This window comes from Phalacrocorax aristotelis, chromosome 19, assembly GCF_949628215.1.
Source record: "Phalacrocorax aristotelis chromosome 19, bGulAri2.1, whole genome shotgun sequence".
NCBI classification, from domain to species: Eukaryota; Metazoa; Chordata; class Aves; order Suliformes; family Phalacrocoracidae; genus Phalacrocorax; species Phalacrocorax aristotelis.
The window spans coordinates 2476213-2499944 of NC_134294.1; the positions used below are offsets into that span (position 1 = coordinate 2476213).

Consider the following 23732-nt stretch of genomic DNA (forward strand, 5'->3'; position numbering starts at 1 on the left):
GTCCAACCCCCAACCCAACACCCCCAGGCCTCCTAAACCATGGCCCCAGGTGCCACATCTACACGTTGTTTGAACCCCGCCAGGGACGGTGACTGCCCCCCCCCTCAGGGCAGCCTGTGCCAGGGCCTGACCCCTCTGGCAGGGAAGACATTTTCCCTAATATCCAACCTAAACCTCCCCTGATGCACCTTGAGGCCATTTCTTCTTGTCCTAAATGGATGAGGGAATTGAGAGCTAGAAATATATCCAGAAAGTTATTTACAGCTTGTGGCACTGGAATTCATGTCTCTCTCTCAAACAATGTGATTCAGCAATCAATAGCATTGCCATAATCTGAACCATCACTTGAAAGGGAAATTTTTTATCACTTCCAGCACTCGCTTTTCACACAAAGCCCTTCGCTTTCTTGAGAGGTGACGTATTTTATACAGCGGTTCCCAAAATCCTGTTTGGAAAGTAGGAAGACAATCCTTTTTGTGGATCTAATGCTGTACAATACACGCGTGCTCCCTACTGCTGGAAGAATTACAGAGATGCTGGCTTTGCGTTCATCCAAAAAGCAACCAAATCGCTCACACGTTAACCCCTGAGACCCTCAGAAGTTAATGAGGCATCTCATCAACCTCAGAGAAGTAGCTGTAGATAATTATTCAGATGGGGCTGGCCAAAACGCCAAACATAGGGCCAAAACCCTGCGATTAAACACTGGGCACCTCAACCTTGGAAACATTGGACAGACGAGTTTTCCTGGGAACTTGCACAGGGCTCCAGAGCCACACATGTGCTTACACGCTGGGAGCACCACGGCCTTTGATTTTAATCCGTAGATATGAAGTACGAACATGGAATGCAATTAATTCAGTCCCAGATAAAATCGCGTCTTGCCGCAAAAACATGCGAATGCGATAGACAGCCGCCGCAGAAACGCGTGCTAAATGTAAACCAGAGATCAGGCACCAAGGGGATGGGGACATGGAAAAGCTAAAGCTTAAGTAGTTGCAAAACTGAGCGCGTTTGATCCAGTTAATCCCGACGCTTGTAGCAGCAGCGATTGAGAAGCGATGTCAGTACACAGGAGGCGGGCAGAGCTGCGGAGGGGGACGTGACCAGCACGCAGAAATCACGAGTGGGAAAAATGTGAAAGAAACCCCTCAGCTGGTAAAGCTGCGAGCACCAACATCCCCGCAGCTGCCGATATTCGCTTTTATCGCACATCCTTTGTGACTGAAACTTCTGCTGCCAGAATACAGGCATTTTTTGTTTTTTTTTTACAGAAAGCAGCACTTCTGACAACCAGTGAGGAGAAGAAACCAGGCCCCGGCAGCGGGGCGGGCGCCGCCACAGCCCTCCCCTCAGGGAGCGGCCTGAGGAGAGGGTCCCTCCCGCTCACCCCCTCGGCCCGCGGAGCTGCACCCCCGCCCTGCCCAGCCCCTTTCCCCACCTCCCCCGGCCCGGAGCCGACCTGCTGCCGGCCCGGCCTCAAAGCGGAACCGCCGCTTTCCTTCCGCGCCTCCCGCCCGCCCCTTCCTGCCCGGCCCGGCCCGGCCCGGCTCTGCCAGGCCCGCCCTTCCCGCCTCCACTACGCAATCTGCGTACGGCGAGAGAGGCTGCTCTACCCTACGCGACTGGCGTAGCGACGGGCGTAGGTTGCGGAGCGCGGAGGGGAGACGCGCGGGGCTGAGGTGATGGTGGGGGCTGGCGGCCGGCCGTTGTCCCCTGGCCCCTTCATGGGGCGGTGCTGGGTCCATCTCCACCACGAGATGGGTAGAGCTGCGCTTTCCTCGCTGCCCGCCTTTACCCACAGTCTTGGGCCTTGTCTGCTACATTGGTGCCTTGCTCAGGGTTTAGGCCTATGTGGGTATGGGTCCTTTTGCTCCCTTTAAAACCCTTCTTCCCTTGCCAGAACTGCTCCCTCTCTGAGGGAGGGTTACAGAGAGAGGTGGCGATGTACATCTGGTGAAGCTGCTCTCAGGTTGCTCCACCAAGACTCCTTTGCCACATCTGTTGCAGGACAGGTTGGTGTCTCAGGAGAATTAAAGCTTCAGTGGTGTCTCACACTTCGTGCCGTGTTACTGGGTTGGATCCCAAAGCCATATGAACAGAAGCTGAAGTATGTGCTTTTGTATATCTATATGCGCTCATCAGGCAAATCTGAGGGCTATTTATGTGTCGCTTCTGAAAGCACTGGCGCAGTCAGCTCGGGAGGCTTTGCTCCACTGCGGTTGATTGGCCTTGCAGAAATCCTAAAGCTTTGGAGTTAGTTCAGCTACCCGAGCTCATGGCTTTTGCATTGTGTTTTGGGGGTTTTAAGAACTGCATTTGCTCTGAGAGCAGTCTCAGGCTGGATCCCCAAGTCCAATGCATAGTAATTTTTGGAGAAACACATTTTTTTCAGGGGAAGGCAAGAGGTTTTTCTGTATGATCATGTTTCATAACAGTAAAACTAGCTTTGGTTGCTTGGTAGCTGGGGTAACCAGTTTATGCTTTAAAATATGCTATGTGGGACTTTTTATAAATACTTTTAAAAAAAAATGTGGGTACCAGCTGTGTTTAAAAACTGATTTTGATTTGGCCAAATATCTTGCCCTGGTTCCTTGCTACTAATACTAGACCATCTCAGGTTTACTCACACAAGTATTCATGTTATATATAGGTGTTTTAAGCATAATCATATAGTCATTAAATGTAACACCAAAGTTCAGAATGAGAGTTCTGTGGATCCCAGTTATGGTGCAGAAGCTATCTATGTCACCTGTGACTTAGGTGACAGCAGAACACAACAGGCAAGTTGCAAATGGTTCACAACAAGCAAGGAATCACCTGGACGCAAATCTGTGCTCTCAGCCCAAGATCTGCAAATTAGTTTCTTGTAGATTTGACAGTTCTGTGTTTGAGAACCCAAAGTTCTCTTTGTACAGAATCTCAGCAACGTGGAAGCGTGAAATGTGTTACTTTAGCCTGTTTATATCTGTGTGATAATGCAGAAGAGCTGTTAAAAGTGGTCTGAAACGTAAGCTGAGTGGACTGACAATTAGGAGTTTTACCAGATTTGTAAACTTGGGATCTTGTTATATACAATTTCATAATAATCAAATCCAGCACAATTATGGATAATTTAAAGTTCTGTAGTTAAAGTGAGGCTTCTACATTTAACAGTAATTTAGAACGCCTACACTCACAATTCTTCAGGCACCTGTCTCACTCTCTTGCGTAAGTGACTAGTGACTGTAGTGGGTGATGGTGGTGCTGTTTGTTGACAAGAAGCCTGGAAAGGGGTGGAATAGGGAAAGTTGTGGCTTTGGGAGGGGCCCTGTGGGCAGAGGGGCAGAGTGGGAGCGTGCGTGACAAAAGGATAGGCCTATTTTTTAATTAAAATTGGCTCGTGTACATGCATTGTTAAACAAAACACCTTTGTAGTTGCTGGTCCGGGATTCTGTCTATACAGATTGTAATGCTTAAATACTGCTGTTTGGTCTTTTCATGTTGTTAATGTCTCGCTGGGATTCTGTCTTTGTAAGTCACAGTTCTCAGATATTCAGGTACAGCTGAATAATACTGCCTGGGCCCATTTCTCATTATGAACCTCTCTCTTTCAGGCTATGGCATGTTCCCTAGTCACCCTCCAACATTGGGAGCCAGCGAGGAAAGGTAACAGGTCAAGGCGATTTGGAGCTGAAACTTTCTTGCCAAAAAGACTGGTCTGAATTAAAACCAAGTACAAGCAAATTCTTTGCGTTTTAGAATAGGAATACAATTTTGTTGGCCTTTTCTCCATAAACCTAGCTGCTGCTTTAAAGGTTTACATTGTCATCGAGTGTTATCTTGTCAGATGAGAATCAACAGCTGTTATAAAGATACGGGTTCTAGGGCCGAATGACTCCTACCAACATCATGAACTGTGAATCAGCTGATTGTTAGTCGTTCTTAAAGGCTGTAGAAACATTTCAGTTGAACTGCTGAATGGATGCTTGGAAGGTGCTAATACAAAGCAGTAGGGGTGAAAATCTGGGCTTCTACAGCTGCTAATCTTTCTGTGTGGATCTCTCTGAGATCATCGCACAGTGTGCTGCCTTCCTCCCCACTGGTGTATACTGCCTCGAGGGAAGCCCTTTTCTGTTGGCCGTTGTTTTTCTGACACTATAGTGCAATGCACTGTTCCCCGACTGTTATCCACAGAGAGACAGATTTTGTCTTGTCAATGTGCTTCACTGGCAAGACACCAGGCACTTAACTTATACCACAATTTTATTATATTTTTCACTGTCCTTAAGCAAGTTATTTTAACCTATATAGTAAGCCCAATACATAATAAGACAGAAATTGGTAGAGCAAGATACATGAAATTGGAGGAAGGGGAATATGACTTGTTTGGTGTTCCAGCAGTCTGCAGCAAGGTCAAAGGTCTCAGACCTTTGAGACCAGAGCTGAGAGGGAGCTCCACCAGGTTATTCCCATTCTGTGATTTTATAGCTGGTGTGAAGCCCCCCGTCCCCACATATCTTTGTACCCAGAGTCTAATCGCTGCAGCACACCCTGCTACGACTCTTGGAGCTGAACAGGGGCTGTTTGAGCAGATAAATGAGGGGCAAGGAAAGAGGAAGGCTTTATGGTTCAGCAAAAATGTTCACGCTTCTATAATTTAAAGGAGTCACACAACTAAACCCTCAGCCACTAGTTGTGCTTGTGTTTAGTTGTAAGTGGGTGACACCTTCTTGATTTGATTTAAATACTTCCCACAGGGTGTTCTGTTAGAAACTGTCCAGGCTCTTGACATAAGTTTAGGCCTTATTTTCTGGCAGCTGATAAGCAGTGTAGGGAGTGACAGAGGCATGTTACCGGGGCCTGCACAGCAGGGCTGGGGCTGAGCAAGGGGTGACCACCAAGTCTTCACCTAGTTCCACCCCTCACCTCGGCCTCATTGTGGCATCCCCCTCTTCAGCAGACCCCGACATCAGTCCGGTCCCAGGGTCGGGACCCCACATGTAGAAATTAGCGTAATAAAATTGAACGCACCCTTTTGGAAGGGCAGGGTGATACGTAACAAACTAATTTTCCCTTTTCACATTCATGCTCTGATCTCATTCACTCACGCCCATGTGCTGACTAGCCCGCACAGGCTGGCCAGGCTCCACTTTGCATGATATGGAGGACAAGGGACACTGCCTCTAAAATCTTCATTAGGTTTCCTGACTGATGATGGCAAACTGATAGTGGGTGCAACTCACACACCCTTCTGGAGTTGTTTGGTATCTTCCTTGGTCTCTTCTCCTTTTAAAGTTTTGGTTTTTTTTTAATTGGAATTATTTTATGGCTCCAATCCAGCTCATCTTTGTCATCTTATCTTTAGGACAGTCTGTTTCTTCCTTGCTACTTGGTCGTTTGAATGAGATTAGTGTTCTGTAGCAATTAGCACATAATTTTCCTTTAACCCTTCTCGCTAACTCTGATGCCTTCACATACACTACCTTCAGGCCAATATTAATATATTTGTTACAAACCTTTATGGTACCAGTCACCCCTTAGCCTTGGTAGGAAAATTGTCTTTGAGCTGAAAGACTTGGCAAGAGTTTCTGAAGTTATTTTCAGTACAGCTGAATATCTGGTCTAGTCGCTGTATTTGGAATAATACAGTATTTGGGTTTAAAAGCATCTGCCTTTTCCCAGTTGAAAAGCTTTTTTCTGGTTAGTTATTAGCAAATGTTGCTACATATCCACTTTGCAGTAGGTCAGTTGCTGTCCGAATATATTAGAAAAATCAAAGCATTTATTTCCCTTGAAGGTTCGTGTTCTTAGGCAGAAAATAGATCTGGTTTTTTCCAAGACTCTAGAAGGACAGCGGCTCCTTACCCTCTTAGTCTAATCTCTTTTATCTGCTGGTGAGACACTATGTATATTTATATACTGAGCAATCGGAGTACATCAGTTTCCATTCTTATCGAACACAAATATTTACCACAGGCCTGATCCAAGGTCTGCTGAGATCCCTGCTGCTCTTAAAAATGTAACTTAACTGAGCAAACTCCTAATTTTTTTCTAATTTCATTTCAGTTGGGTTATAGGACGTTTTCTTAGCAACTGAGTATTTTTTTTAAATCCAGGAAGAAACCCAGCACATTACTTCTTTGCTTTACTCACCAACTCACTTGTACAGATTCCCTAATACACTTTCTCAGCTGTAGTTCCTGTGAGCGAGGAAACTGTGAAATGTTTTGACATTAATTGTCAGTGAGGAATTGAAACACAGAAGTCAATGAGCAATTAACATTATTAAACTTTAATGGACACGATCCATGTAGAAATCTCACACGTGGTATGGCATAGCAATTGACACGTGTCTGTGTGTCTCTGGGCATCCCCCAGGACAATGCCATACTTAATGTAAAGAGTGCAAGACAAGAGGTGGTGCAGGGAGACGCATAAGGGAGTTCAGGCAAGAGGAACTATTTCTGTGCTAAATAGCATGGGGAATTTGGAGTGTCATGAGCTTCTGAGAGCCTTGCCCTTTGCAAGCCACAGGCTCCAGACGAGGAGAGCTGATTTTGCTTCTTCCTCTCCCATTTTGTGTGTAGCTTAAAACAGCACCAGCTGACATCCCTTTTTCCCAGTCCCTTTCCCGTTCCGGCCAACAACTGTTTGGGCAATGATAAGGATTGAAGTGATAACCTGGGTTAAAACTACTCTCTTCCACCGAGGCTAGGCATCCAGTCCCTGATTTAGCAGTCTTCTTTCCCTGCATTGTCACAAGAAGAGGCGTACATGTGTTAAGAGAGTGGGAAAATGCAACCACGGCTAGGGATTTCCCCAGGACGTCACCTGTCCGGTGTTTCAGATAATGTTTGCAGTGTCATCGGGGGATGATACAAGCAAGAACAAAGTGACATGAGCAAAACAACAAAATTATTAGTCTGGAATAAAAATTGTGTGGAAACCTTACAGTTTTTAATCTCATAAATATCAATATATAAATATTTTCCTGTGTTTCCAGTAATTAAATGAAACAATGTTGTGCATTGCGGTTGAGCCTGAGCAGGATACCTTAGCCACCTGTTTCATTTATTATGTGAATGATTGCTTTCAAAGTCCAGTAACGAACTGGTGTGTCCAACATGTGGCTTTCCAGGCAGGACCAGGCAATTATCTCTAGGCAGCTCGCATTAATTGCTTCAGGCAATGGCAGCGACGTGGGTCTCCTTGTGGCAGGAGGTGAGCAAGTCCCTGTTACACCTCCAGTAGAATTTCGGAGTGCAGCAAAGCACCATAGACATGACCAACCCCAAAATAAGCATGAGACAAATTACCCATTTTATCAGCCCAGAGCGTATAAACGGGAGGATGAGGATGGTGAGAATCACCACAAGCAGCAGGAGCAGCACAAGTCTCTGGATAGCCAGTCTGTTGTCTGCTGCAACGTTGTCATCTCTGTATAACACGTCTTGGCCGGTCTGAATCCAGCTGTTGCCGTCCAGCCCTACAGCAGAGATGTGTACCTCAGGATTTGAATTGGGGTTTTCCAAGTGCTTCATGATGTCTTCTTTATTTTGAAGTGTGCGGATGAGTCCTCCTGACACAAAAGTGGGTTTTCTGCACAGGGGGCAGGTGATTATCCAGGTACTCTCTTCTTTCCTGAGTATAAGCTTGAGGCAGACGGCGCAGAAGGCGTGCTGGCAGTCTAGGAGCTTTGGTACTCTGTAGATGTTGTACTTGTTGAAGCAGACAAGGCAGTCCATATCAATAGATGCTGTGGTTGGACACTGGTGGTTCATTCCAGACCTGCATACTTCGGGAGAGCTTGAGTTCGTTAGCGTAACGAGTGGCTTTGAGTTTGGACAGTCTCTTTGCAGAATTACTGGTTTAAAGGCATCAGGACTGTCTTGCTCTGTGCCTGAAGGTCTCTCCACTTCTTGAATGTGTTCTTCAGTGAGTTCCAGCCTCTTCACATCTGCAGCATTTTCTGTTCGGGGTCCTGCTCCACTTGTTTCTGCAGCGCCTTCTGCAGTGGGTGCAGGACCACACTTTTCAGCCTCTGGTACTCCCGGAGTTGTCGATTCGTTTTCATGGTTCAGCTTGTCAGTGGCTCTCTCCATGGAGATAAACCTCGGTGTGGTTTGTCTTCCCTTAGCTGAAGGACTTGCCGAATATCTGACTCCTTTTATGCGTTGCTTTTATGCCTGCTGTATGCATGATTGATTAGTGACAGCTCTAAGCGTGTTGTGCTCTTATGATATGATGTTTTTATGAGATGGGGAGCAGAGCTAATGATTAACTTTGTGGCCAAGGCATTTTACAACAGCTGATAATATCACTGAGCAATTCCTGCCTGGAAGCAGACCCCGTGGCATTAGCAGGCTGCAGCTTTGTTCACTGGGACAGCCAGACACTGCCATTATTACTAAATTAGTACTTTATTTGTTAAAAGCAATTTCATTGCTCTCTAAACGCTGCTTTGCCAGGCAGTGACAGGTTTGGAGGAATTACCTAATATTAACTAAACACTGCAGTGCTTTGATTAGAGAGAGTGTAAGAATCACCAATTTTGAGTGCTCTGGGTAGGAAGTCTGCTCTGGCTTCAGCAATACTCGCTACCCTAGAGCTGTTACCCTCCAGCACAAAGTAAAGAACAAGACCAAGGTTATTAACACGGAGTATTGAATGTCTGATTGTTACCCACTCTTTTATACTAGGAGCATCCCCTTTGGTTTCAGTCATCGGAGGGCTTCAGGTGTGAACTGAAGCATGACTTAGCATCACAGAGGGTCTCACAGAGTCAGTGAGAGAGATCTGGAAATTAAAAGCAAGGTTATTGTCTTGGTAGGTCCCTCTGCTTTTTCCTGGTGTTCACAGGACAACCTCACGCGCTCAGGAATGCCCTTCTGTTAGGTGGGTTTGTGAATATTCAGCTCTTCTGGAAAAAAAAAAGCCTGAACAAAATCCCTCACTCTCTAATTTCTTTCTGCCTTTTTATTTGAGGGGGTAAAATACAGCTGGTTTCTCAGTGAGAATCCTGCAGAAGGAAGGAAGGTAGTAGAGGAAGGGTCACTAATCCCAGAAAGCTGGACTAAGTCAGCATTGCCAGCAGAAGACACACTGTACCAAGCCTGTAGCCTCAAGGGCACCTGTGTGCTGCCATATACCAGCCTCTCCCTCCAACAGAAAGAAATGAAACAACTGCAATTTAGGAGGGCAAGGAGTTCAGGAAGACTCTGATCTCATGAACTCGCTGAGGGGGGGATGAGGTGAGAAGAGCTTGTTCTTATTTGCTGAGTGGAAAGCTAGTCATAAGCAAACTTCGTCAAAGTGTCTGTGCGTCCCTGCTGTATTTCTGCTGATGCAGCATTTAGCATTGTTGGATGGACTTTTGGGTGACCCCAAATTTTAGGAGCCTGAAGATCTTTCAGTTGCAGAAGTGGGACTCGTAGTTGAAGTGCAAGAACGTCTGGAAGTGGGCTGGTGAACTGCAAGGCTCAGCTACGTTTAAAAATAGAATTTTCAGTGGCATTTCACGTGCCTCTTTATTAATAAGTTAATGCTGTTGAAAAGATCTGAGAAAGTAGAAGACAAGAGCTGCCATTTTTACAGTGCTTTAGGAGTTTCAAATTTTGTCTGTCCTTCCCGTCTCCAGAATGGAACTGTCTTAAAATGTACAGATCCTGAATCATTAGAACAGTACGAAACTGTCTGGCAGATGTTGGGAACCTGGAATGGACGCCAAGAGGGGCAACTACACTCCAAACTTAAGTATTTCAGTTAAAAACTAGGTGGGATGAACACCTGCCTCCGTGCCTGCTTGCTCTGTCTCTTGGCAATGGGTGGGAGCGACTTTCAACTGTGTGTGCTGGAAACCCAGAGCTGGCCAAGAGGCACAGTTCTTTCAATACGGGTGCGTGTCAGCAGCGAGGACAGCTCACTCAAGGGAAGGGGAAGCGGAGTGCGTCGTGGTTTGGAGAGGTCCTCCTGCTTCCCTGGTGCTCTGGCTACTGCCACACAGATCGGGGAGCCCGAGGGAGGAAGCGTGGCCTGGTGTGGGGGCTCAGGAGGCCGCAGCGGTGCGATTCCCAAGCTGTGTTTTCAGCAGCATTGTTCCGGCAGCATGTGGTCTCTCCACCCAGTTTTTATCGGTCGTATTGGGTTAAAAACATCCGTTTGTTGTTGCCCTCCATTGATGAAATTTTCAGCCAAGGGTTGAAGGACCTGCCCTGATTTTGACTCGTTTTGTCCATGGCATCGTGAGGGATGTTCACCGGCTTGCACACGGGTTGTACTTCACTGGATTGCCTAGAGCCCTTTAATGCTACTTCAGCTAATTACTCTGTCATTAATCATTTGTAGTCAGTTTATGCACTCCTCCTGCTTTCCTGCTTTTGTATGTTTGCATAAGAAAATGTGCTTCAATGGAATGCTTCTTATGGACTTGTTTATGACAGGAAATGGATATAAAAGAACAGTTGTGTCATTTCAGAGTAAAATCCTCACTTGCTGTAGGGCTGTGAGCACGCTAATATTCAGAACATCTGAGAAGAGCCAGCAGTGTGCCCAGGGGGCCAAGGAGGCTAACAACGTCCAGGCTTGTGTCAGCACTGGTGTGGCCGGCAGGAGCTGGGCAGGGATGGGGCCCCTGTGCTCGGCCCTGGAGAGGCCCCACCTAGAATGCTGGGCTCAGGTTTGGGCCCCGCGGGACAAGAAGGGCCTTGAGGGGCTGGAGCGTGTCCAGAGAAGGGCAGCGGGGCTGGGGCAGGGTCTGGAGCACAAGTGTGCTAGGGGGCGGCTGGGGGAGCTGGGGGGGTTTAGCCTGGAGAAGAGGGGGCTGAGGGGAGCCCTTCTCGCTCTCTGCAGCTGCCTGAGAGGGGCTGGAGTGAGGGGGGGGTTGGTCACTTCTCCCAGGTAACAAGCAATAGGACGAGAGGAAACGGCCTCAAGCTGCGTCAGGGGAGGTTTAGCTTCAATATCAGGGAAAATGCCTTCCCTGCCAGAGCGGTCAGGCCCTGGCACAGGCTGCCCAGAGAGGTGGGGGAGTCACCGTCCCTGGGGGTGCTCAGAAACTGTGCAGACGTGGCACTTGGGGCCATGGTTTAGGAGGCCTGGGGGTGTTGGGTTGGGGGTTGGACTTCATGGTCTTAGAGGTCTTTTCCAACCTTCATGATTCTGTGATTGTAAGGTAGTGGTGATACTCCCATGCTCAAGCTGTGTTTCAGGTTGTTGGGACTCTGGACAAGAGGAACCTAAAAAACTACATAACTTAAAAAATTGTCTTGGTGTCAAGCCTTGACGTGATGTCACCCAGCACACATATGAGCAAAGCAGGGAGCTGCTGTGAAGGGGTGGTTGCTTTCAGACTTACAACCTGTTGTCCAGTGCAATGAGGGATTTTTTTTTTACACATTTAGAGTGTTTTTGTAGCATTCAACACAAAGCCGTTTGGATGTGCCTTCGGAACAGGAATTAGACCTAAAATCCAACTGATGCACAGCAGTTCCGATGGCATCAGGCAAATTCTGTTGGTATACCTGCAGAGCAAAGCAGGACGAGGAAGAAGAGGGTTGATGGGGGCAGGACAGGAGGGCCTTAGCGGTGGGTGACTGCTGTAACTGTTTGTGGGAAGAGGGGAAGAGCGCGAGGGCAGCAGCAGATCTCCCCCTAAAGCCGTACTCTGGGTGAGTCGCCCTCACGTTGCTGTGCCGCCGCCTCCGGCCCTGCCCTGCCCTTCCATGGAGGTGTTCCTCAGCGCGAGGGGTATCGGACACGAAGGTTCAGCCTATCACACGCATTGCATTTAATTAATCGTTTCATTTTAATCGATCGTTGCTCTGCTCCTGACTGCCGTCAGCCACGGCGGCCTGGTGCCACCTCGCGGGTAGTCCATCTTCTCCCCTCTTTCTTGATTTCCTTTTCATTTCGGAGGGCTCATTTGGTGCTGGATCGGGACAGAGCGGCTGAAGTGATGCGGGACGGTTTGTAACTGGAGAAGAAAACAAGGGCAGCGTCTGGCACCCACCCGTGGGAGGTGATGGCAATACAGGGGTGCTGTGGCCGTGCCCCTGAGGCAAAGCTCCAAGGCAGAGGAGTACAATTAGGAGCAGAAGCTAACGAGGTGTGCAATCAAGCTGAGGCGAAGCATTTTGGTGCACTAATGAATGATTTACAGTGCTGCTCGCTGCATCCTCCCCATAGCTCACCCTTCTCCCAGCTGCTCCTTGCCCTCGCACTCCCCACTGCCTTCGATCCCTAAAGCCCTCTGCTTCCCCCAGCCTCAGTTTCCCTCCTGCCTTCGTCCACCTGCTCCTCCTGGAGGACTCCGCCGCGTGGGGGCGCGCGGGTAGAGCGGCGGCACTCTGGCCGCTCGCCCGCCTCTCGGTGGTGGCGCCCCGCGGTCACGGGAGGGGCGCCCGGCGTCGCAGGCGCAGTGGCCGCCCGGAGGATATGTCCCGCAAGCAGGCGGCCAAGGCCCGGCCTGATACCGGGCCCAGGAGGGCGCGGCGGCCCCGGCAGCCCCCCGCCGGAGCGGCCCCGGCACCCGGCTCGGGTGGTGGGGGCCTCGCCCGCCAGCTCCGGGCCCTCGGCCTCAAGCTCCGGGAGGTGCCGGGAGATGGGTGAGCGCCGCGACCGGTCTCCCAGGCGCTCCCGGGTCCTGTGCTTCCGTGGGCCAGCTGAGGCTTCCTCCTTCCCCGGAGCCGTGGGGAGCCGGTGTCCTCGGGGGCTGAGGGCTTTCCCCTCGGGGTCGAGCGGGCCAGTTCTCCACAGGGGTGTGGGCTTCCCCGCTACACTCCACAGGGATCAGGGCGCTCTGCTCTGTGCTTGAGCAGGGTCTGCGTCCCCGGGGGCTGACGACAATGTCACCGGCCGGTCTGAGGGCTCTGCTGGTCCTAGCTGTGTCACCTGCTGGTCTGAGGGCTCTGCTGGTCCTAGCTGTGTCACCTGCTGGTCTGAGGGCTCTGCTGGTCCTAGCTGTGTCACCTGCTCATCTGAGGACTCCGGTGGTCCTAGCCCTGATGCCTGGGTGGGCTGAGTGCTCCACTGGCCCGCTGAGCAGGTCACAGGAAGGCCCATAATTACTGGGTGAAAGGGGCATTAGATGTGTCTGCTGAGAAATGGCATAGTAGATCACTGGGTTGACCTTTGTTGCATGATGTCATTCATCTCAGTGTCAATTTAAGACAGTTTGGCCCAGCACTGTTACCGCCCTTGACTTACTCTGTTGGAGCTGATGTTCACTCAAAACCTTATTTTGCTACCAGCATTTCTTCTGATGTCAGCAGCTGTTCAATGCACAGGGAACAGGTCCTGCTTCACCCTCATATCCTTGCTGAACTCACTGGGCAGAAAGAGTGCAGCTCTCCCTTCCTGTGAACACCATACTCTGCCCTCTGCTGTGTCAGGGTCCTTGATTTTGCGGTGTGCCTGTGAGCTGTGTTTCAGACACGCTAACTTGGGGTTTCTCTCTCGGTAGCAACTGTTTGTTTCGGGCCCTTGGTGACCAGCTTGAGGGGCACTCCCGGAACCACCTCAGACATCGCCAGGAAACCGTGGATTACATGATAAAGCAGCGGGAGGATTTTGAGCCGTTTGTGGAGGATGATGTACCCTTTGAGAAACACGGTATGGTCTCCACAGGACACTAATGGGAGGGGTTATTGTGTAATGTGATTACATCTCATTTGAGCACCTCCTCACTAAACAGTTCCTCATCCCAAAACTATGTGAGGGCTCCTCTCTTGTTTTTAGGAACGGTGAGTTTATTCTCTCTGTTAGGTTTCCGTAGAAAGATAAGCTATTAAACTTGCATTATACTTGTCCTGGAAATTGTTTAAATTTAGGAGAAACTTGGAAAGAGAAGAAAAAAAGGCAAGGAGTGGAAATGTGGTGTTTTCAAGAGGAACTTGCAGAAATTGTCTAGCTCTCCTTGAATGCTGGTGGGTGTGGAGTGGGTTTCTGTTTCCCCTTGACGTTTCATAGTGGTAACACAGGGGAAGATGCAGAGCAGAGGCTGATACAGCCTCTGTTCTGACAGCTTCAGGGATGTGCCAAGTACCATGCAGGAAAATGGTTTGGTCATTTAGTAGGTGGCACTTTTCCTTCTGAGCTAATGCAGCGCTGACGGCCTTGTATAATCTGAGGGTATACTGCAGTTTTTCAGAGGTTTCTGTGGTTGTTTAAGATACATTAACTTCTGTCACTGCCAAATTCTTGCCTCAGCAGTCACCGTTTCACAGTTGGGATTTCCTTTCCAGAATTTCCGGGGCTTGTGTTGAAATTTTGTTACTCGCTATCCCTCCAGTCCTTTTGGAAGTGTCAGAAACTAGGTTTCCAACTCTTTTGAATGTTTTTTCCTTTAGTTACCAATTTGGCAAAGCCTGGTACCTTTGCTGGCAACGATGCTATTGTGGCCTTTGCAAGGAACAATCAAATGAATGTGGTTATTCATCAGCTTAATGCTCCGCTGTGGCAGGTGAGAAACAAAACTTCTCTATTTTGGCCTAATTTTTAGCTGATGAATACAAATAGTGTTGAAACTGCATAATCTATTAGAAGAGAGCAGTCGGGAGGTATAGTTAGCTGGACATGGTGGAGAGCTGTGCTTGCTTTTTCAGCCTTGAAGGAAAACACTGCGGATTTCAGCGAGGAGGAGAGGGGATGAAAGGGAACAATAAAGGCAGGAAAGATAAGTATGTGGAGACAGAGAAGTTCAATCTGGTTTTAAGCTACTAGCTTCACTGATACGTTTCTTCTGAAGATCAGCCTACGTATGAGGTGACTTTTCTGATAGGAATTCAAACCAGGCTTAAGGAAACCTGTATTTGATTGAGGCATATGGAGGTAAAGGTGTAGTGGGGCAATGCCTGCAGTGTGTTGGAATGAAGCTCCATCAATTCTGCCTGGGATTTGGAATGAGAAGGTTTCTGACAGTTGGAGAAATGAGGATCTGGACTGGGTAGAACAGGGAAAGAGTTTTAAAATCTTAAGGTGGTATTTAATCAGCTTTGGGACAGGATTGTGTTTGGGTTCCACTGACAGCGGGCCACTGGAACAAGTAATCCGTCAGGTCCCTCCTACTCTTTTTTTGGCAAATCCACACTGGAATGGGCCCCGTTTCTGGCCCCAATTTACAGACAGAACCAATGAATTATATAGATTAAATAGCGCAATAAAGATAAAAGACCAGATGAAAGCTGTCAGTGGTGTCTTAAATACATTAGAAACAGTGTCAGGGGATTCCTGAAGCCAAACAAGTTTAAACTCTTTATTTGTATGGCAGCCATGGGCAGTAAGACAGTTAACCTACATATTTTTTGAAAAAAGTAGTGTCCCTGACAATTACATGAATAAGTGGGAATATTCAGCTGCTTGACCTGCGAGAGCTTACAGAGGTAATGACCCTGCCGGAGAGTTCATGGGGTGCTGTTGGTGTTTTGTTACTGTTTTGATCCAGATGCTCACCTCAGTGTCCTTAACTCTTAATGATACTGTGTGTATCCTCTCAAAAACCTTAAACTCTTTTTTTTTTTTTTTTCCTTCCCCCCATTCATTGACCTTTCCAGGGCTGTAAATACAGAGTTCGTGACAAGGTTCTGTTTCGCCTGAGTGTAGTCTTGTTAGTGAAAGGTCGTCTTAGGCTCTTGAATAGCCTCAGTAGAGCGAGCTGTTAATAGTTGTAACATAAGGAGTCTCTGACCCACACAGAGCGTAGATCAGGGCATCAAATAACACAGAGGATCACAACATGGTGACAATGTTAGCAAGTTGCTGAGCTTGACTAACCCAGGACACACTTTTTCTTAATTTTCTATACATTTACATACTTCCCCCCCTTCCCCCTCCACTTTGGAGCCCCATCAAAACTTTAGATTCCAAAGAGAGCATTTCCAGAGAAATCCGTATCAGCAAGATGCTTAAAGCAGATGATGTGAATATCTCCTTTGGTCCCAGCTCTAAAGCAGATGGTGAGTTATCCTTTAATTTTAAGAGAACCGTTTGCATCCACTACACCTAAGCTGGAAAAGTGCGAGCAGAAGTGTTGAGGGCCTCCAGCTGTTTCTCAAGCTCTGGCCTAGTCGAAAGCTCTGTGGAGGTGGACATCTCTGTGTGGGCTTTTTAGGGCTTTAACACCCTTTACCCTTTTTGATAGTGACTGTAAACGTTGAGCTTCAAGTTAGCTCAGATGTATAGGTTATTTTATTGGCTTTTTGGATAACTGCTTACATTTTTTTCAGTTTGCCTTTTTTTTCACCTGCAGCTATCTTTTACTTACACTTCCAGCGTGCTGTGGAGAGAGGACAAAAAAGAGGCTTCACTACCGAGAGCCAAATTGACTAATTTTCAGAATAATCTTCCAAAAGCTTCAGGATTTGTTAGGTTTTAGGAGCAGGATTTATTTAGGCTCTGGCAAAGGAGAAATGTTAAAAATAAATCTTACTTGGATCCAACATGTTGATTAAATAGGATAAAAGGTAGGAGTTCAGCATAACCAAGTGTTGAGTTGGAATTTCAAGGTGAACAAGTGTCACATAGGTGAATGGAGAATATCTGTTGTGAAATCTGAAGTCATTAGCACTACACAAACCGCAGACGTGGTTGAAAGGTGACTTGGTGTAAAAACTCTTAAGTTGGGATAAGCTGATTCCAAGATGTAAAAGGATTGGGAAATTCTTGAGCCCTAAAGCAAGCATTTCTTGTCGTTTGCTTACTGACATCTTCTCCTGGAAAGCTGTCAGATCTTTGAACTCTGGCTTGACAGGTAAGCAAAGGAGATCTGCAAATGCAGTGTAATTTTCTGCATTCCTTGCAAGAGTTGGAATGCTGTGTAGCTTTTAGCGAATAGTTTGAGACAGTGATGGTCCTGGCATCGGTACAGGTAATACTCAGAGCAGGAATTTTCTGTGGAAGCTGCTGTACTTGGTGCTGATGAAGCAAAGGAACATTTGGTTGTTAACGGTGCTCCTGAATTGAGTTAACCAGTTTTCATGGTTTGCCTTTATTTCTATTAGCCTTCCTTTTAAAAAACAAAACATACCCACTTCGAATGCAAACTGTTAAAACAGCAGCTTGTCCCAGCTGCAGAGCAAAACTTACTCCGGGGTGACTGTTTCCGCTGTGGTCATCACATGAACGGTCTCTTTTTTTTCCTCATGTTTGAGGGGGAAAAGGCATTGTAGGCTTAATGGGAGCTGTGACTGAAATTGGGTCTGGGAGAATGATCAGAAAACTAGTAGCTCCTCTGGAAAGTTTATAAAATAGTTTTGAGTTTTCCACCAAAATATTTTCATACTTTTTTTGTTTGTTATGATGTAACTGACCCAGTCTCGTGTATCTGGTTCTCAAACATTATCCTTGAGACAGAGGGTCTGGTGTTACTGTGGGCACATCTGGATTATTAGGTCAACTCTTCCTGTTTAGAGATGCTTCAGTAGCTATGTACTTACTTCCGATCACGGTGTTTATCATTGCTTCCAAAAACAACGCTTTGAAAAAATACGATGCTAAAGTTGATTCCAAATCCTCATTTGCAATTTATTTTGTTTCATTTAGATTCGGGGCACAGACAAAAACAACGTGAGGGAGCTTCATATTGCGTATCGTCACGGAGAGCACTACGACAGTGTGAGGAGAATCAATGACGATTCTGAAGCTCCAGCATATCTTCAGATGGAGGTTGGTTACAACAGAATGACCTGAGCCAGCTGTGGGTGGTAAATAAAATGGATGAGTTACCAGTTGATTTCCTTTCTCATTTGCATTGAGATTGAGAAAAGAGCTTGGTCCCTGTGTCATGCTGGGGATAGAAAAGACCCTAAGGTCACTGTAACTAGTGCTGCCTGCTCTCCCGAGACAGGCTGTGAAGTGTTTAAATCACTGGGCTGAAAAATCAATCCCAACTCTGATGCTGTGATGTGGGCCGTAGGTGTATTGAACCAATCCCATCTAAATTATGCTCTCGTGCACCTCGAATGCAAAAAAAAGGGAAGGGAGGGAAGAGATGGAAATGTAACAGCTGGATACAGTACTCCTAATCTCGCTTTCCTCTCTTAAGGAGTAAGCTGTCCTCTCTTTGAGGTTCTCTGCACGCAACTGTGTAATGTGTGGTATTGTAAAAAAGTTAATAGCTCATTTGAAAAGAAGGTGACTATTGCTATGCACGATCTTGCTGTACGTGAGAGTTTGCTCGGTAGCATGCGAGTCATGGGAAACGGTGTCAGTGGTGACAGACGTGACAGGATTTCTGAGATGCTTTGACACGGGGTATTTCTGAGAAGTGTGCCATAATAATGAAATGTATTACGATGTCAGATTTGTTTTTACTGCATATGATGGAATTGCTGCACGTGCTTATGTGATGTCCTGTGCTTTGCTTTTCTTGCAGATGCTTTGCAACAACGATTCAAATAGGAAGGAAGTGAAGCCTCAGAAGGGTGACTCTGAAGATGAGTTTGAAGTTGAAATGGAAGATGCTGTACGAAAAGTGTGTGACGCAACTGGATGCTCAGTAAGTATTGAATAGCCTTTTAATGCTTAATCTTCAAACCTCCTCGAAACAAGAAAGTAGCCTTGGGATAAATTCTAAAAAGTATTCATCTTGGATAATTTCAGTACCACAGCCTCAAATCAGGGTGGTTTTTGGCCTAGACTCAACCATTAAATGCAGATGAAATACCCCCGTGGATACCTAATAATTATGGAAGGTTTATCTTGCAATCTCTCCAAAATTTTACTTTGAAACAAATTCTGTAAAATTTTAAATCCTTTGAGGATCATAGAATCATTAAGGTTGGAAAAGACCTCTAAGACCATGAAGTCCAACCCCCAGCCCAGCACCCCCAGGCCTCCTAAACCATGGCCCCAAGTGCCATGTCTGCACGGTTTCTGAGCACCCCAGGGATGGTGACACCCCCACCTCTCTGGGCAGTGTCTGACCACTCTTGCAGTGAAGACATTTTCCCTGATATTGAAGCTAAACCTCCCCTGACGCAGCTTGAGGCCGTTCCCTCTCGTCCTGTCACTGGTGACTTGGGAGAAGAGACCAAGCCCCCCCCTCACTCCAGCCCCTCTCAGGCAGCTGCAGAGAGTGAGAAGGGCTCCCCTCAGCCTCCTCTTCTCCAGGCCAAATCCCCCCAGCTCCCTCAACCTCTCCTCATGAGACTTGCTCTCTAGACGTCTGTAGCTGAACATCCCAAATGACTGGATACCCTGTGAGTCTTAGCCGTTGTCACCGGCTAGCCTGTGTGGTTCCTGCAGGGTGCTGCTCGCGCTGTGCACATGCATAGAACAGAAAGGGTCAGGAGTGAAACGGTTACGCTGAAACAGCGTGTTCATTTTTCTAATTACCTTCAGAATTTTAAGCTTTCCTCCCTCACCTTTTTCTGAAATGGAATCCAGGCTAATTGAAAGGTCATAAAAGCAGACAGCAGCCCCCTCTCAGTGGTGCAGAGGGTTGTTGCAGGAACGTGTGTCAGTGATTTGAACTCTCCTCAGTGTGTTCTTTCTCCTCTCGTGGACAGGACATTGACTTAGTAAGCCAGATTCTGGAAGTGGAAGACTATAATATAGAATCTGCAATATTTGCCATCTTTCAAGTGAATGAAGTGGAAAGAATCAGTAAGTACACGGAGTGTGTCACCTGGTGCTTCCGAAGCACGCTGTCTGACGTGGGTGTTTGCTGTGAGCAGCAGGTCAAGAGGCACAGTAGCGGTTGAAGCTTGCTGTTGGCTGTGCTGCCACCTCAGCCTTTCTGTCCTCAGGGAGGTTATTAGTGAGGGCAGATCCAATCCAGCTTTTGAAAAAAACCCCCACTTTTCCAGAAAGTCTGGAAGAAGGAAATGGCTGACACCGAGACAGCTCCTGGGTGGAGTGTGTCTGAGAAAAACCCTGTCTTCTCGGTAGGTACTGAGGAGCAGTGTGATCCCCAAAGCAAAGATCGGAAGTCGTGTAGCAGAACTCTGTGGGAAGAAAACAGAACTGGTTCAAGAATCTCTGGAAATCGGAATTTGCAGCGAGATGAAGTAGAAAACAACAAAGGACAGGCTAGATCTGATGAAGAGAATCAGACTAACAGAAGTTCCAAGGTATGTGAAGGGTGGTTTGTCAGTGATTTGTGCGCCCTTTAACAATTAGGGGAACGCTTAGGGTTGCTTAATCAGCAACTGTAGTTGAATCAAAAAGAGCTTCCCCTTACTGGATTTTGTTGCTGCTACAGCTGTGACTTCTCTGACATAAACGTTTAATGATGACATGTGGCCTTCTTTCCAAAATGACACAAAATAAAGTCCAGATAAGTAGTTTGGAATAAACATTCTCTGGCAGCTCCTTTGAGGTCTTCTTGTCTCCTTTCTAGTGTGTTATTTTTCCCCAACTGAGCAGAAAACGTGTGGTTTCAACCTTGTGTTTTCATCCTTCCCTTTCAGGTATCTAAAAAACAAAAGAAGGAACAGCAGCGGCTAGAGAAGAAGAAGCGGCAGGAAGAACGGCACCGACAAAAGGTCTTGGCCAACAAGAGTAACTGTGCAGATAGCAGCAGGACAGAGACGGACTCAAACAACCACGTCACCTTGGTGAAGGCCATGGCAGCTCTAAACATATGACTGAATGTGTTCTGAGCGCTCTGGTGAGAAAAGCAAATAAAACTGGTGAAGACCAAACACCCCTTAAGCACATTTCCGACCACCCGTTGTTACCTTAAAATCCCTTTCGGCGGAGATCTCTAAGCACACATGAATTTCCTCTTGCTTCGGTTGTGGGGCAAACAATTATTCGGTAATTCTGCATCAACCCATGTGTGAGAAGAGTTGTTTGAACTTCACAGAAAGTGGAGACTTGTTTGTATAATTTTGGCGTTAGGTGAAGGTGAGACCTTTTCTTCACACAGCAGTGTTAGATTTGTTTTGAGATCTCTATGTGCTTAGAATATTTTTTTAATAGCAATTTTTTACTTGGTTATGCTGGAGGAGCTTTATTTTGCCTTGCTGTCAGGGAAGCCTTAACAGTTCTCAACTCAGGAATGTGATTTTTTTTTTTTCTTTTCTATTTGAATTTAAAAAATTAAGGGAACAGAATCCCAGAATCCTTTCCAAAGCTGTGTGTGGTACAGCCAACTGTATCAAACATGAGATTCCTCTTTGTTTTCCATGCAAGAATGCAATGATTAGTTCTAATCTAACTAGAACTGTTGCTTCTTGCTTAAGTTTGAGATCAGCTCATTTGCTGGCCTTTAGAAAAAAAAAAAGGAGTAATAGCAGTGGACTCAGGAGACAGCAGGGCCAATTAATATGATGTGGTGAAGTCTAATGGGGTAGTAAAATGCGACTTAAGCAGGCATGAGGTTTTCTGTTGAGTGTTGTTACTTGGACATCTGGACTCTCATCTCCTTTGCCATACCCTTGAGTTTTGGGCTACTCCAGAGCTTTAGTCCAAGCCAGAAGCTTCATAGTTGTTAGTCTCCAAATGAAATTAGTATAGCCAAAGGATCAAGAGCCCTGGGAACAAGCTTCCAAGTAGCAGTGTTCACTGGGAACCCTGCCTACTTCACTCTTCATAAATCAAGCTTTTTCCAGGGTAGGATTTTTTTTTTTCATCTCAAATTCCTCTTTGGCAAGGTCACCAAGTACCGTAGCATGTACAGCTTGAATCCTGTGATGCTTTCCACTACAGGGTTGGGAATTTGAACTGAAGCATAAGGGCTGTGGGACTTCGCCATCAATTTACGGCTTGCAGTGTTTCAGCTTCACTCAGGTTTTTGGACTTTTATCAAGCACTAAGCTTGAAGAAAGCACGTGTGCTCTTACACACACAATAGATAACAGGAGACACCTCATCAGCCAGGGCAGAGATGAAATGGATTTTTTTGAAAGTAAGGAACGTTGCTTTTGAAAGAATTCTGTGTGTTCTTTGAAGTTTCTAAATCAGCACGGAAATCTATATGCCTTTTTTGACTGAACTGCTGCTATCTGAGCTCGTACTTCTTCACATGCTCTGCTACTGTTCATCAAGAGCATTTGAAGAATAAAAAGGAGCTCTGCTTTAAGTGCTGGTGGTGTAGAGGAGCAGGCTTTAATACTGGTGAAGAAGTTCTTTTTGGTCCTGTCATGAGCTTGGTGGAAATAAAAAGCAATGCAAAGCAGTTCTTACGCTTTACAGTGGGACATTGTGTCTGGGAAGCGAAGCAGCGTGCTAAGCGCTGCTCTGAGTGCCGTGGTAGCGCGGGTAGCCGCTGCAGAGCGGCCTAACTGTAGTATTTCGTAGGTTGGAAGAGCACGGAGGAGCCTTGAATGCACGGCACCATTCTTAAAGTGAAAAATGACTTTGGTAAAATCCGTTTTAAGCCAACCTTAGCCTGTTGTTAGCGGTGATGCCTCCTGGAAGTCTTTTTCCCCAGAACAGTCACTTGTACAGTTGTGAAGGGAATGGCAAGTCTCAGCTTCACCGGGAGAAAGCGCAAGTCACCTCACCGGTGCGATGCCTGGCAGACCGCGGGCACAGCGAGGCCGTTCAGGGAAACATGTCACCTTTGCCCAGCCGTGTTTCGATGTGAAAGGCAAGTGGGTTCTGCAAGCTTGAAAAGACAGTAAGAATTTGCAGTTGTACACTACAAATAAGATGTTTGATCTTAATTAATTGCTTTTTTGCCTTCCTGAGCCAGAGCTGATGGGAGGATTATTGTCGCTTCAGGCCTGGGGAGCTGTGACGTGAGTTGTCCTGGAGCCAGCAGACAGGAAGCTGAGCTTCTGTAGGGGTGAAGGGACCCACGAAACCTCACCTCATCCTGCCCAGGGTAAACGGGCAGGCCTGCAGCAGCAACACGTCTTAAATAGCAGAGGCTGACCTTCACCTCGTGGCCTCTGATACCTGTAACCAAATATGTGGCTGAAAATGCTTTCATTTCCAAGTGTAACGTGATTAAAACAAACTCTTAATGTCCTGGGCTCGTAAGTCTTCTTAGACCTGTCAAATTCTCTTTATTTTTGCCAGGATAGCGTTGTACCTGCAAAAATACTTTGTATCCAAAGATGTTATAACTTTCATTTTGTCTGTTTTAGATTTTTCCATCAGCTGTTGATACTTCCACCTGCCCTTACAATGTGTAGTTTTTCCTAGGGAATAATTACGCAGGGTTCTTTGGGGAACTCAGTTTTATGCAGAAAGTTTGCTTTGTAAACAGGTTGTGGATTTTCCTTGCAGGAGGAAGGGAGGCGAGGAACAAGAGAAGAGAAACAATGTGATTCATAGCTCATGTTTACGCCTTGGTGGAGCTAACTGTGCTTCATAATATGCGGTCATAGGACAATAAGCCCTGCACGTTCCCTTGGGATTTGAGGAGGATTACTGGGAGTTTTGTACAGGGCGTGCTGTGGGTTACAGGCAAAACTTCCAGATTAATTTAACGAGTCTGCACAACCTGGACCCTTCCTGGAGATGCGATCCGGTGCCCAGCGTTCCAGCCTTCACCTGCTGGCTTTCACAGGCTTCAGAAACTGCAGAAAGGGTGGGAAATTGTGCATATGTGACCCATACTCCAGCATCATATAGAATGGAGATGGCTTATGCTCCTGTTGAGCTGTGTGATCGTTCCTTGCCGCTGCCTGGAGCGGAGCCTGTTTGCAGGTACAAGCCTTAGAGGCAGCGCCGGCTTCATCAGCTCCATCCCAGCTCTCTCATCCAAAAGCCCTCGAGTGCACCAGAAAACGAGTAAAAGAAGAAATGAAGTGTTTTGGAGTTACAAAAATACCACGTTTACTGTAGGAAGTGTGAGGAAG

The 23732-nt window shown here is 46.9% G+C and overlaps 3 protein-coding genes across 7 annotated transcripts in view; 1 reads left to right on the plus strand and 2 right to left on the minus strand.

Annotated features, from left to right (window-relative positions):
- Positions 1-1518, minus strand: part of TMCO4 (transmembrane and coiled-coil domains 4) — a 41043-nt gene extending 39525 nt beyond the window's left edge. Inside the window, exon 1 of the mRNA XM_075113915.1 lies at positions 1463-1518. The gene's annotated coding sequence lies outside the window, so the exon portion shown is untranslated. The remainder of the gene's footprint in view (positions 1-1462) is intronic.
- OTUD3 (OTU deubiquitinase 3) lies at positions 895-22901 on the plus strand. Of its 5 annotated transcripts, XM_075113921.1 has the most exons (10): positions 1595-1682; positions 1904-2015; positions 3597-3648; positions 13442-13590; positions 14328-14440; positions 17518-17640; positions 18350-18472; positions 19485-19581; positions 19867-20048; positions 20388-22901. In XM_075113921.1, exons 3-10 carry the CDS (start codon positions 3605-3607, stop codon positions 20562-20564), a joined length of 1008 nt encoding a protein of 335 aa, XP_074970022.1. In that variant the 5' UTR covers positions 1595-1682; positions 1904-2015; positions 3597-3604; the 3' UTR covers positions 20565-22901. The 5 variants fall into 5 exon arrangements, with proteins under 5 accessions (XP_074970021.1, XP_074970022.1, XP_074970023.1 ...); XM_075113920.1 differs by having other exon boundaries at positions 895-2110; XM_075113918.1 differs by lacking the exons at positions 1595-1682; positions 1904-2015; positions 3597-3648 and adding an exon at positions 12344-12584 and having other exon boundaries at positions 20388-20587; positions 22222-22901.
- Positions 6259-8176, minus strand: RNF186 (ring finger protein 186). Its single transcript, XM_075113923.1, has one exon. It carries the CDS (start codon positions 8082-8084, stop codon positions 7164-7166), a length of 921 nt encoding a protein of 306 aa, XP_074970024.1. The 5' UTR covers positions 8085-8176; the 3' UTR covers positions 6259-7163.
- Positions 22902-23732: the final 831 nt, after the last annotated feature.